The sequence below is a fragment of the Esox lucius genome, chromosome 23 (assembly GCF_011004845.1).
Source record: "Esox lucius isolate fEsoLuc1 chromosome 23, fEsoLuc1.pri, whole genome shotgun sequence".
In the NCBI taxonomy this organism is placed as follows: domain Eukaryota; kingdom Metazoa; phylum Chordata; class Actinopteri; order Esociformes; family Esocidae; genus Esox; species Esox lucius.
Genome location: NC_047591.1, coordinates 14,299,648 through 14,313,716, shown reverse-complemented (window position 1 = coordinate 14,313,716; position 14,069 = coordinate 14,299,648). Strand labels below are relative to the sequence as shown.

At 39.2% G+C, this 14,069-nt stretch overlaps 2 protein-coding genes across 16 annotated transcripts in view; one reads left to right on the top strand and one right to left on the bottom strand.

Moving 5' to 3' along the window:
* zmp:0000000711 (tubby-related protein 3) overlaps nt 1-3,000 on the top strand; it is a 35,560-nt gene extending 32,560 nt beyond the window's left edge. For 8 of the 9 annotated variants that reach the window (XM_010892609.4, XM_010892605.4, XM_010892608.4 and 5 more), the window contains one exon: nt 500-3,000. In XM_010892609.4, the coding sequence (XP_010890911.1) occupies nt 500-633 (134 nt within the window). In that variant the 3' untranslated portion in view covers nt 634-3,000. The remainder of the gene's footprint in view (nt 1-499) is intronic. The other variant, XM_020042779.2, reaches the window with a different exon arrangement.
* Nucleotides 3,001-3,695: 695 nt separating this feature from the next.
* Nucleotides 3,696-13,536, bottom strand: LOC105023423 (zinc-binding protein A33). 7 transcript variants are annotated; one of them, XM_020042774.3, is made up of 7 exons: nt 13,291-13,536; nt 7,981-8,067; nt 7,743-7,838; nt 7,400-7,630; nt 5,974-5,996; nt 5,753-5,874; nt 3,696-5,495 (listed from the first exon to the last, which is right to left on the bottom strand). In XM_020042774.3, exons 1-7 carry the CDS (start codon nt 13,519-13,521, stop codon nt 4,951-4,953), a joined length of 1,335 nt encoding a protein of 444 aa, XP_019898333.1. In that variant the 5' UTR covers nt 13,522-13,536; the 3' UTR covers nt 3,696-4,950. The 7 variants fall into 7 exon arrangements, with proteins under 7 accessions (XP_019898333.1, XP_019898330.1, XP_019898331.1 ...); XM_020042771.3 differs by having other exon boundaries at nt 7,981-8,426; nt 13,281-13,495; XM_020042772.3 differs by having other exon boundaries at nt 7,981-8,421; nt 13,291-13,495.
* Between the last annotated feature and the right edge of the window lie 533 nt (nt 13,537-14,069).

Below are 14,069 nucleotides of genomic sequence, written 5' to 3'. Positions count from 1 at the left end.
TTTTTCTTGGCTACGGGCCTGATAGTCAGACTACGTAAGCCTACATCTACCCCCGGAACACGTGGAAATGCAAATTTTTGGTTTTTGTTTGTTCCTTTTATACAATTTATTATTTGCTGGCTAGATGGTCTAATACATTTTGTTGTTATGGCCAGAAAACATTGACACAAACACATTAGCTAATGTAAGGCAATTCATACATATGTCTGTGCTAATTCATGGGAGACAATGCACATTTTTTTCCGACATTTATAGTTCATTAGCAATTGTAATTGATGGAAAAGCTTGTAACAATAATTTGAAATAAATCACTTATAAAATACTAACGCCTTGACAGGCCTGTACATTAGGTTATTTGCTCCTATAATGGCATTTCTGATTGTGAAAGTCTCCTGAGTAAAATTACATCTAGCCTAATTGTTAGTACTAAAAGGTTGTTGAGGTTGTTGTCCGCTCTTGGTATGAAACAACGAGTGAGAAATCTCTTCTCTCCCTGTAGCAGACTACATCGTGATGCAGTTTGGCCGAGTCGCTGAGGACGTGTTCACATTGGACTACAACTACCCCATGTGTGCCCTGCAAGCCTTTGCCATTGGCCTGTCCAGCTTCGACAGCAAACTGGCCTGCGAGTGACCAAGCACATTATCACCCCAAACACCCCTATCTTTCATTACCTTTTCAACTCCTTCTCCGTCCCCCTTCAAAAAAATGTGACCACCCCACCCCCCCAAAACCTTGCTCAACCTCGGCTTCCAGAACAGTCAGTTCACCTGTCTGTCACTATGGAAATAAATCGTTAACTCTGACCTCTCAGCCCTAAGTGGTAAACCAATGCACCTGAGGAAAACGGACTGGAACAGTTGAGGAGAGTGAAAGAGGATGAGAGCAAGTGGATTTGGGCAAAGGGAATTGGATTTTTTCCCCTTATCAGAAGAAAAATGTAAATACCATCACCATTGGAAATCATGTCACATTACCATGCCTTTGTTTTTATTTGTATTTATCTGTAATTTTGTTTCAGTGATTTGTATTTCTTTTTGGCATTAGTTTTATGTTTGAGCTGAAAGGAGGGAAAAAAAATAAAACTGACGTGTCCTTGAGCAAGGCACTTAACCCTAATCGCGCTCAATAAGGGCAACTGCTAAATAAATTAATGTTAAATATTTATGATGTGTACTGAAAAGGGGAAAGGATTCCAAACATCATAAAGGAGCATATAATTAACACTCCCTGTAGAGACATGACCTGTAGCAGACCTGGGCCCGGGTTCCCAAAGCACTAAGATGATCGTAAGATGCACGTAAGTGCCATGTTATTTTCAGTGCGTTTCCCAAAAGCATCGTTACTTAAGTGGCATAACATTGCTTGTTAATTAACGAGTGCTCCGGACCCTTCATTAGTACATCTTAACAGGTACTTCACTGTTTTTGTGAAATGGTGCCTCAACATGCGAGGAGTGATCGCGAACAGTTAATATTAAGGTAATAGAACGAATAAGACCAATTTAGAAAATCTTTTTAAGAATAATTATAGGTCTATAAGTGCGTGAGTGGATGTAAATATAATTGAATGCAATTAATCAACTGAGAAAGAAAAACGCACGTAAAACAAGAAATTATGAAGAAAGTATTCAAAACTTACCCTTCACGAGTCTGAAACCCCGCACTGTACTGGTACTGTCTTTGATGGATAGTTGATGATGCCTCTACCTCGTCAAGAAGAACACTGATATATTCAGCTCTGATTCCTTGTTTTATTTCCAACAATTAGAATGGATTCATCCCACTGATTTATATTCCCAGTTAACCAATCATGTGTCGATTGCTATGACTTACGTAACATATTCTATTTAGCTACCGGAGGAGTTTATAATTGGATGTCACATGATCGATCACCAGAGATAAGTAATCAAGCTATATCGAAATACAATTAATAAGTTATTTTTCTAAACGTATGCGTGCCTAATTCCATTCCAAACGGCTGTAACGTGGCACTTGGGCTACGTGAATCGTTAAACCGTCGTAAGTGCCACGTTATTGGGAAACCAGACCCTGGTCAGAGGAAGTCATTGTCTTAAATTACATTTTCATGTTTGATAGACCTTTGTATTTTGAATATTTCAAGTTGCCTTTAATGTAGTCTAAAGTCATTGTACTCCTGTTTCAGAAAATATATTTTTGCTCCTATAATCATCACTGCATTTTTTTTTACCAACTCTGAAAAACGCATTGTTTAGAAACAATGTACTCGCTGCATTTAAATGGTCACGTAGCATTTGTTTCCAGACATTTTGCACCATACATTATTTCAAGGGTTTCACCCCAAAATCACTTTTTTTACTTTATACTGAAATATTGATCATGCATATCCATCCAATTTGTCCTCATCTATTCTTTGAATGACATATTTACTAATATGTAAAGTAGCGCTCTGAGAAGTTTGGAAACCAAACACTTAACTGCAATTTGTTTGTGTTTTTGTGGAATTGTTATATACTTTTTTTCTACTTGTAACTTTGATGTCTTAACTCCCTGTCAATGAAAAATCTTCACGGGACAGTCAATTGAGTTGCTCTGCAATCACGATGAAGGGATATTTTTAATAGTCTTACGTCAGTTTTGCCTTGTTATTTTTTAATATCCATTATATTAAACTTAATGTAATTTTAAAGTGTGGAATATAAAAGAGACAGTCCTGAATCCAAACAGAGTGCTCAATACAGAGCAATATAAGATTCAGGCAGCTGTTGCTTTGTAATCAGTACCTACATTGACATTTACCCATTTTACATGACAGCAGATTGAATAATAACACTACATTTTCTATGTACTTTAACTGCAAATTGTACTCTTCAGGAGACTACACCTGTACTGTACTGTGACTTGGTGCAACATTCTTCAAATGTGTGAAAAATATATTACAGGCAAATAGTGATTATTCAAAATGCCTATTTTTGTATAAGCACATAGCTGAAGTGTCAAATTAAAATATTAAAATGTCTTTGTAATGAGTTGAACAGTATTTTGCACAGATTGGAATAATCTTTCACCAAGAAAAGGTCACCTTTGAAAACTTGGATAGAAACTGGATGGTAGTGTTACAGAGACAGGATTGCATTTATTGTTATTGGAGTGTTAGTGACATTCCTGTGGAACCTGCAAGATGTTTTACTCCTGTCCAAACATTTTAAAGTGCTGATAATGTGACAGTGGAAGGAAAGGATGTTAATGTCCCCAATGTGATAAGGTTTGAAAGAGGGATGGGTTTGTACAAAATATAAAGAGAAATACAAACTATTACTTTTACAAAAATATACTTCCAAATGAATTGCTTTACATTTATAACTTGCTTTTTGACATTTTACTTCAGAACTAAGACTGTAAATAGAATAAAAAGTTATTGTAAAGTAAATTTGACTTTGTTTTTGAAGTAATTAAGCAAGTACCAGAGATTTTAGAGGAAAAGCTTTCTGCCTCTGCTGGAACTGGGTTGTTGGATTTTCAAAAGCATTCCTCCAGATGTTCTTTGTCACTCTTTTTTGAGCAAAAAGAGTGACAAAGAGAAGTGCACTGGATGTGCTTTAGAGGACATTCAAATTCAACTCTTCAGAGTCCACTGAGAATTGCAGCATTGAAGCAGGACCTTAAATCACAAATTAGACACCACAAAAAACTAGACAATTACATGACAGCATGTTCAATAAGTAGTCATTTTAAGGTACTGAACATATTTGGACAAATTCATAGCTGTTTATTTGTTGTCAATGTCTTGACTTTAGGCTTTGCATTTGGAATCTGTTGCTAGTGTCTGACAACATTTGGACTTAATAAGAATCAATTAATATCAAACTGTCAAGCAAGAAGCAAATGATTTAGAATAGATTGATCAGATACAATGCCAAAACATTAGGCATTCCAAATCAACTCTTTGGTAAATATAAGATAAGGAAAGCTCTGGCGAGCTCAGGCATTAACCCAGATAGTTAAAGGAAGATAAATAGTGGATGAACAAAGAATACTTTCAAACATTAACAACACAACACATGTAATATTGTGCTGGACTACCACCGGAAGAATTTCAGAGGGTAAAAAGCAACATCCAAATAAATAGTATGCATCAGAAGTAAAGCCACCAGGATACAGTTTGCTTAACAGTACCTAAAAGAGCCTGTAAATTCTGGAATAACATCGTATAGACTGACGGGAACGAGATACACGTTCCAAAGTTGCTAACAAAGTTATTAACACCCAAAAAATGATTGCTATGGGCTTCTGTTCATGCATTCTCATTGTGAAGCCAAGCTGGCCACTGGTGTGGATTTTAGCATTCCAGAAAAGGTCTAAACATTAATTTAAGGAACATTCCGTGAGTTTTGAGAAGAGATGTGGAGATGAAATGAGAGAACCTACACATTTGTATTGGTGCCCTAAATATGGGAAATACAATCTCAATACTGGCCTCTACTGCTCAGGTACTGAGCTAAGTTTAGCCCAACAACTCTGACGAAATAGGACAAAATGAGGACAGTAAGGTGCAACAATTTTTATTTTTTTGTAATGTAAAGGCAAGTGGCCACACTAAACATGCATATTTCTATTTTATGTTTTGTTTCAAGGCATTTTACTGACAACGGAAATTATAGGGAGACATGCGTGTTGAACCCTGACATTTGACAGGAATTTGCATGTGCGTGGAGTCGAGAGGGTTACCATTCGACCACAATTCTGCACATTTTGGTATTTAGTTTTTGTCCTAGATCATTGCTGTCTAATTTAAATACTTTTTTTTTCCTACATAGAATACAATAATCTCAACAATCAACAACTCAGTCAATATAAGTCAGTGTTAATTTAAAGGCCAGGTATTAATGTAAAAGCAATGCATTTCCCATTATTTTCTTTTGTATTCTTCCTTATAGTGACTGATAAAATCGACAAGTTGCGGAGGCTCTCAGGTGTGATCTACAGATGTCACAGAGACCTCCAATGGCTCGATCCTTAATGGACACTGCTTACACCCCACCCAGAAGTAAGGGAAAACCCTCTCAGTGAAGGTGTGTTTGAAAGTATAGATCTGTGTGTTGTCAGCTGGGTCAGAAAAGCACACCCTTCCCTTCTCCCAGTCCAACTGCACTCTGATTCTCTGAGGCTGTTTTCTCAGATTGAGTCGAGTGAGAGGTGAAGTCCCCGCAAAGTACATCTTGTGGTAAAAGTACACTGACAGGTATCCGTTCTTCAACACAGAGGAGACTTTCTCTTTTCTCCGGATTGACTCTTTGGCTACGCCAAGCACCCAGGCACTGTTATCACCAACCTCCACATCCCATTCGTGCTTCCCTGAGATGAAGCCCTGGGAGCCCAGCACGGCCGTGTCGGGGTCAAATCTTTCGGGGTTGTCTGGAAGCTTCTGTTTGTCGTCACTGTCCCTCACACTGGAGAGGTCGTCAGACAGGATGAGCCAGGGGGCAGCCGTGTTTGGATCTAGAGTCACTGGAGCTGAGGGGAAAGCAGAGACCGCCAGTGAGCATACACACACACACACACACAACTGTAGTCACCAGAAAGTAGTGACAGCCAGTTACCACACACACGTAGCTGTCCTTACCGGTGTAATTTATGTACTGATCAACATTAAGAATCAAAAGTGTGTTAAAGATTTACACTTAAATACAGCCTATTAAAACAGTATGGGTAATAGAAAGAAAGACAAGACTAGTGTTGACATTAAGTGACACTCCTCACACTGTACTCACTGTATTTAATGACCCCTTGCATTTTCTTCCACACTTTGTATTTGAGTGAGCCCAGGTGCTTTGCCACATTGATGAGTGCTCCAGACACCATGACTGGGTCTTGCAGTGTGCTGCACTGAGTACTGTATAGCCAGAACAAGTAGGCCTTAGTAGTCATCATTCAATCAGGCATATAGATTTACTAAAGACATTGCGACTACCAGAGGTTGAAATGTACACACCTTCCCATTGTCTTCTTGCATTTCTGGAAGAAAAAAATGAATACATTCTTGTTTTTAGTTCGATCACACCTGACCCCATGAGGTCAAATAGTCGATTATTTGGTCAATAGAATGTGGGATGTTTTTATATTTAAAACATTTCTGTTTTGTGCTTGAATCAAAAGGACATACAGCTCCGGAAAAAATTATGGGACCACTGCAACTTCCAAAAAAAGTCCAAAAGCAAGGTTTTGAGTGAGGAATAGAAGGGTGAAAATTAAGAGACCACTGCAAAGTCAACGCTTCTGTTCCTCACCCAACTTTTTTGGAAAGGAAAGAAAAAGGTCTAGTGGTATCAATGTTTTCTGGAGTTGTATTATTACAGAACCTGTTGGTGTGTTGCAGAATCACGGCTAATGTTTCTTTAAGAAGATAATTTTGAGCAGTGCTCAAGTACAATAATGAATGGGAAAAATACATTTAAATAAATTTTTGGGGAATAGTCAATATATAGCTTAACTACAATAAGTATTGAAAATGTTTAGTTTATGTTCTAGTTCAGAACCAATAAAAGTGAGTTTGGACTAGTTATCAGCATTAGTATAACTAGAACGCACTCATTTCCTTTTCCCCAGTTTAACATAAACAGATCAGACGTGTTTGTATTAAACATACAAGACGTTTTAGCCACCTACTATAACGTGATCAGGATCATTTGTTTATATTTCCCCAACAATCTGCTGGGATCTCTTGATTGTGTGAATAGTGACTGAATGTTTGAGTATGCCCACCCAGGTCACCTGTTCCTTTGACATTGATTGCTTGTCTTTCAGCAATACACTTTTTCAAAGGTATTAACCAAAATTAAGTATTTTCGTTCTTCACAATCTACTTAATATATTTTTTGTTAAAACAGTAATAGGCTAAGTGATTTTCAATCTAAGTCAATGGGTCTGTGTTATCTTAATCTCTGGCTTTTTAACAATAAAATCTATGATATTTCATATATCAGTGCACATTAAAAGATGACAAACCCAGTGCATATGGTTGATTTGTTAAAATGTAAAAGCCTATTACAGTGTTTGACTAAATAATCATCCTCATCACACAAAATAAATGTATATTTCAAAACCATTAATGGCCTCATGGTCACATCCCTGAGCAGTTCTCTTACTGTCCTGCAGCTCAGTTCAGAAGGATGACAGTGTCTTTGACAACATTCAAAGCGTAATGAATTACTTGACCATGCTTTAAGAGAAACTAATTCTATGATTTGTTATTGTTACCAATCTACCGATCACTGTTCTTCATTATTAGGCTTGAAAATGCTCCCAGGTCGTTGTAGCTGAATCTGTGGTTGACATTCAATACTCCAGTCATCCGAGACAGCCTTAATACACCTTAAGTTAATGTATTTGGACAATATACAGAAGTAGAGAAAGCTTACGTGAAGGAGAGAGATATCCTCCAAAGCCATCTCCTCCCTCATGGCTCTGATAGTGTCAGAGAGGGAGGCCACGGTCCTGTCTGTCTCACTAATTATCTGCCTCATCGTTTCGCTCTTCCTCTCTTCTTCCTCTTTCAGAGCTCCAATTCTGGCATCCTCTTCAGCTTGGAGGAAATGGTGGAGCTGCTCAAACTCTTCATGAACCCGTTTTTCCACAAACTGGGCCTGGACCTGAAATTAGAAATGTGTTGGGATTTGTGTGTTGGGGATAATCATAACATGCTAATAATATCATTACAAAAGAAAAATGATCATTCATAATATTGCCAATCAGCCACACTACCTGAATATGTGTCAGTGTATTTTCATATTGTTGCTTCACTTTATCAAAAGCCTCCTTCTTCTCTTGCAAGGAAGTAAGAGCAGATTTCATCTCCTCCTACAGAACATGACATGGGCCTGATCTCAGTTCTTAAAAACAATTGGCACAAGCAGATGCACAAAATAGACTAGCTCAAACATGTAGCTAAAAAAGGGATAACATAATTTATAGTTAAAATGTGTATAACACTTAGAAATACCTTCAGATCACCTATAGCCTCTTCAACTGGACAGCATTCATGGTTTCTATGCTTCCTTGAGGTGTGACACACTACACAGATGGCCTCCTTGTCATACAGACAGAACAGTTTCAGTTTCTCCCCGTGCAGGGAGCACAGCTCACCAGGCTCACACAACTCGCCTGTTGTACCCAGGGCCTCACTCTCTTGGATGTAGGAGTCACACAGGTTCTTCAGTGTGAGACTGGCCACTGGCTCGTCCTCTGACTCTCTCCTACAGAGAGGGCAGTCCCGTGCCGAGCCCTTCCCAGACCAGTACTGTTGTAGACAGGCTGCACAGAAACTGTGGGTGCACTTGAGGACTACTGGATCTCTAAAGATGTCACAGCAAACAGGGCAACAGAGGTCCTCTTCTGCAAGAGAGAGCCTGGCGGCCATAGCGTTTCCACACAAATGCGTCTCCTTCACTATCAGGGAGAGGAGGGGAAAGGCAGACACTGCTGCAGAAATAATACATACACCGAGCTAGTTGACGTTCTAGCTAGATTCTAAACGTTATCTCCTATATATATGTAGAGAGAGATTTAAGATCTATATTCTAGAAACAGAAAAGGTGAGATCCTTAACTAATACTGCACCAGACCTTGTTAAATGTAAGAGTTGTAGCTACGCAGCTAATGACGTTTGTAAACAAATGTATTTACTTTCACTTTTGTGCTCAGCAACAAAAAGACATTCAAAATGGAAATAAATATTGCTTTGGTCCAATTATAAGCGAATGTTTAGTTTGAGATGGCTTTATTAGCACAAGATCGAGTGACACTCACCTGACATCCAAGGTACATTTAATAAGGGAATCTCCTACAGTATACTGCTAGCAACAATAATGATGATGTCACTTTCGTATGGAAATGAGGACACCTTCAAAATAAAAGCGTCAAGGGCCCTATGGTTATGGTGCTGATAAACACATGCAATAAGGAATTCAAATATTATGCCTACATTTTAGAAATAAGACATGATAGGGTTTGATATGGTCAATATACCATGGCTAAGGTCTGCTCTTATGTACAACATAACACAGAGCACGTGGAGACTGTCCCCTTATCCATGTAACACAGTTTTGGAACACCCCCATTTTGCCAGTTTTTATTTACACTGAAACAGTTCAAGTCCAGTGAATAACTTGAAAGGGTACAAAGTTAACAGGTTAACAGCCAGAGGTATAAAAAAAAAAAAGAACTGAAAAATAATGTATATTTTCCAAGTTATATAAAAAAAGTATTTTTCAAGTAATGGGTTACTTACAGCTGTTTGGCAGCAACAGAAGTAAATTAAGCCTTGAAAGTTCAGGCTAACAATTCCTACTTCCTATTACTATAGGCCTATATGTATTTTATTTACATTGATTTGCATATTACCTGGCCAGTAGAAGGGTGAAGCAGGGAGTGAACACTATGGTATTAAAGATGATACCAATCACAAGAAGCAGCAATGATGCCAAACATCAAAGACTGTTGCTCCTCATGACAAACCCATGTCCAAGCAGCCAATGAAAGCCAGTTACGTGCATATATATATTTAAATTACGTAAATCAGACTTTTTTCAACATCAAGATGGACACAATTTGAAAGATCATTCCTCATATGTGCCAGGACACTATCCTGCTGCTTAGAGAACTAATGGAGAAGTCTGGGGAAAAGCTGCTTTGACATCCTTCTTCCTGTTGTGGTGTGACCAGGGACAGGTGACTCAGAGACACACACCCATAATGTTTATCATCCAGGCTGGGCCACCCTGATGACAGCTTTAAAGATTGGAACATTATTTATACTGAACACATGTACAAAATACCTTTTTGAAAGGACTTTAAGGAAGTTGTGGCAAAGAGGCCTGCCTATTTCTGGAGAACATCTACAGCAGGGCAGGGCAATGAGCAGACCGGTGGAACCGACCGGATCAAAGAAATATGGGGCATGTCCTTTAGAGATCTGTCTGTCCCGGATCTGTCTCTGGCAAGACCAGGATGTGACACAAAAATCATATATTTGCTTACACCATGTAATCTGTGTTTCTTTCAACCAACCAATTTTATGTATTTAGATTAAGTAATTAATGTGCACTAATGTTGTACTCCAGAGTACTACAAACACAACAATGCCCTGGACATGGGATGTTGTGGCCTTTAATTGGCCTCATTTAACATTGCGGCATTGAACAATGCTCTCTAAAGTTAGTTTGATGTCCCCATCTAGTGGTAAGAATTTAGAATTGGCATAAAAAACATGTTTAGTTTATCCCCTTTTTTCACCCTTTCCCAAACTTAATTTTCCACTGTAACCCTGTCATCATGTCCTCCTAAGTTTAAAATGGCAGGAGATAGGGAACATTTAGAAAAATGCATTTCTTAGATCTACCAGGATTTATATTTATGGAGAAGGAGAACTGAACCTACTCCCCCAGCACAATAATATAGCAGCGTAAGACCTTGGGGCTGAGACAGGGGGGTCCGGTGATACTGTGGCTCTCAATCAATCCACCCACATTGCCAAGCATCAACCAAAGGGATATCCACCAACCGCAACCACCCTGAATGAGGGCAGAGTATTGCCAGCAGCATAAAGCCCAATTGCACAAGTACACATCAGATAGACAACAACAAGCCAGTGACTCCGCCCCCGAATGGCATTTAAAGGTGGACAGTATCAAGCCTTTCTGGTCACCTTCAAGCCCCTGGGCCAGACTACACTTAATCATGCTGTAGAGATGAGTCTTTAGTAGACACTTGAAAGTTTGCATTTCTAACTATAATTGGCAAATCATTCCACAGTAGTGGTGCTCTATGAGAGAAGGCCCTGCCTACGGTTGTTTGTTAGAAATTCTAGGTACAATTAAAAGGCCTGCATCTTGTGATCTAAGGTTACGTGTAGGTATGTATGGCTGGATCATTTCATCAAGGTAAGTAGGAGCAAGTCCATGTATTGATTTATAGGTTAAGAGTAAAACCTTAAAATCAGCCCTAACCCTAACAGGCAGCCAGTGTAAAGAGGCTAGTACTGGAGTAATGTGTTCAATTTTCTTTTGTTCTAGTTAGGATTCTAGCAGCCGTGTGCAGCACTAATTGAGGTTTATTTATTGATTTGTCAGGGTAACCGGAAAGAAGAACATTGCAGTAATCTAATCTAGAAGTAACAAAAGCATAGATTAGTTTTTCTGCATGAGTTCAGATTCAGATTTTTGCAATGTTTCAAAGATGAAAATAAGCAACTCTTGAGACATATTTTATATGTTCATCAAAGGAGAGGTCAGGGTCAATGGTAACCACGAGGTTTCTTACAGTTTTTTGGGATTGACCATGCAGCCGTCGAGGTTCATAGTGAGATCGGCCAACAAAGCTCTTTGTTTCTTAGGTCCTAAAATGAGCATTTCTGTTGCTCTTGAGTTTAAAAGCAAGAAGTGCTCTGTCATCCACTTCCTAATATCTGAAACACATGCTTCCAAAGTAGCTTCTCCATGTTTCATTTAAATATATAACTGTGTCATCAGCATAAAAGTGAAAATTGACATTGTGATTCCAGATTACATCAGCCAGAAACAGCATATATAGTAAGAACAATAATGGGCCTTGAGGAACACCAAAACATACCTTTGATTTGTCAGAGGATATGTCATCCGCACATATGAACTGATATCTTTCAGATAAATAAGATTTAAACCAGAATAGAACATGTCCACATAGCCCAATATGGGTTTCCAGTCTCTCTAAGTGAAGGGAGCAATCAAGTGTCAAAAGCAGCACTAAGATCAAGGAGCAACAGGACAGATGCGGAACCTTTGTCTGAGGCCTTTAGAAGGTCATTTATTACCTTCACGAGTGCAGTCGCAGTACTGTGATGGGATCTGAAACTGGACTGGAGCATTTCATTAATGTTATTTGTCTTCAGGAATGCATTCAGTTGTTGGGAAACACATTATCTAAGATTTTTGCGAGGAACGGGAGGTTTGATATTGGCCTTTAATTGTTTAATATGTCAGGATCCTGATTCCATTTTTTTTGGAAGAGGCCTAATTTCTGCTATTTTGCGTGAGTTTGGTACACATACTGAGGAAAGGGAGAAATGTATTATGTTCAACATTGGCTCACCTAGCACAGGAAATAGGTCCTTAAGTAATTTTGTTGGAATCGGGTCTAGCTGACAATTTGTGGGTTTAGAACTCATTACAAATTTAGTAAATGTGTCGAGCGATACGGGATTCAAGTGTCCCCATTTAAACCTGGTCAGGGAGGTTCAGGACATTTTCAGGACAACTGAGATTTTGGGGACTATAACTATTTAAGGAGGAGTCAGTTATTTGTTAACTTTGCAACTGTATCGATGATACATTTTGGATTGTTTTTGTTCACCTCAATCAGGCTGGAGCAGATGTGAGTGCTTTTCGGTATTGTAGTGTACTGTCTATCCAGGCTAGTTGCTCCAATTTTCTGGATGCTTGCTTGAATGCTCTGGTAATGTCTGTGTACCAGGGAGCAAGTTTCTTGTTGCGTACTCCAGAGTACTATTTAACAAGGCCTGGCCCACACCTGAGGAGTACCTGGCTTGAAAGACCCGTTGCTGAAATTCAACACTACTGTTGTTTGCACCTTGGGGTTTAAGGCCGGGTGTAAAAGCACTTTGTGACAACTGCTGATGTAAAAAGGGCTTTATAAATACGATTGATTGATTGATTGATTGTTTCTTTTTGACAGATAAGACAAAGCAGCTCGATTTTATTTTCTTTTAAAGCAGATATCCTGAGCTTTTCTTTTCACTCCCTCTTGGGAATCATTCAAAAAGACTGTTCAAGGCCAAACTTAGGTTCAATTCATCAGAAAAACACAGCTTTCTGCAAATTGGATACATCACATTCTTCTTATCCTTACACAATTTTGGCAAGCAGTCTTCTTTAAAGATGTGGCTGCATTTGAGGGAAACGGGTTTGCTTAATACTCTATGTCACAAAACACAGGACACAAGCAGACGCGTTGGAAACTAGTTATTGGCCCCTCGGCCACAGGGCTTCCCCGTAACCCCAAATCACAGGTCACTATTACACCATGACCCAACACAACAGGCCAAATAGCCAGTAGAAAATATTTCAAATGCAATTAGTCAATTTAAGCTAAATGACCACACAAAATCAATAAAACATTTTCAATTTAAACTCACATTGAAAATGTGCACACACTGTAGTTTACTTCTGCAAATATTTTTTTTCAACACCATATACAGTACCATGGATAGCCATATGGTAACAAAGTCCAAATTCTCCTATTAAATACCTTCTTTTACCTGGAAGTGTTGTCTTTTTTCTGTCTGAGAAGTCCTTGATTTTATGTTGGTGAATGTTACGTCCCCAGTGCTTTCTGTGGCTCTGTGTTCGTTTGTGTGTTTGTGCCTTGTTTCTCTGTGTGGTGGTTGCAGGCTAATTGGCTTCCTGATCTCCGGTTGCAGCTGATTGGTTGGATTTAGGGCTGATTGGAGAGCTGACTTCCGCCATGCTGCAGCTGGTACAGCCTGCATATAAGCCACAGAGTTCTGAAATCTCCCACTCGCTGCTGCTCTTCTGTTTTTTGGTCTGTGTTGCTGTCTGCGAGTTGGAAGAACATTTGTGAATTAGTGCTTTGATTGTGTGTTCTGACTATTGTTTGGGTTAAAACCTTTTTCATTTGTTTCCAGGGGGAAGGGGAAAGCCGTTGTGCTTTAGACTAAAGGCCCTGGGGCCTACACCTCTCGTAGCTTTACTCTGTCTGAAACCACTAGGTAAGACCTGGGCTGACCACCCCTTGTAGTTTGGTTAGAGCACCGGCGCAAGAGGTGCTAGTTAGGTTAGATCTCTGTTTGGCAGGTAAGGTAAGGATAGAGGGTTTGGGATTATTTTTACTTTCTTTGCTTTGGTTCCGTCCAACCCCTTTTCCCTAATTTACGATATGAGAAATAAATGCTCTTGTGAACGGTAGTCCTGCCTCTGTCGTCCGTACTCGCACCCACAATCCCATATGCGTTCTCACCATTCCATAGGGGCTTCATGTGTAGCGGGGTGTTGCGCTCTCTCTTCTGGGGGGCGTGCC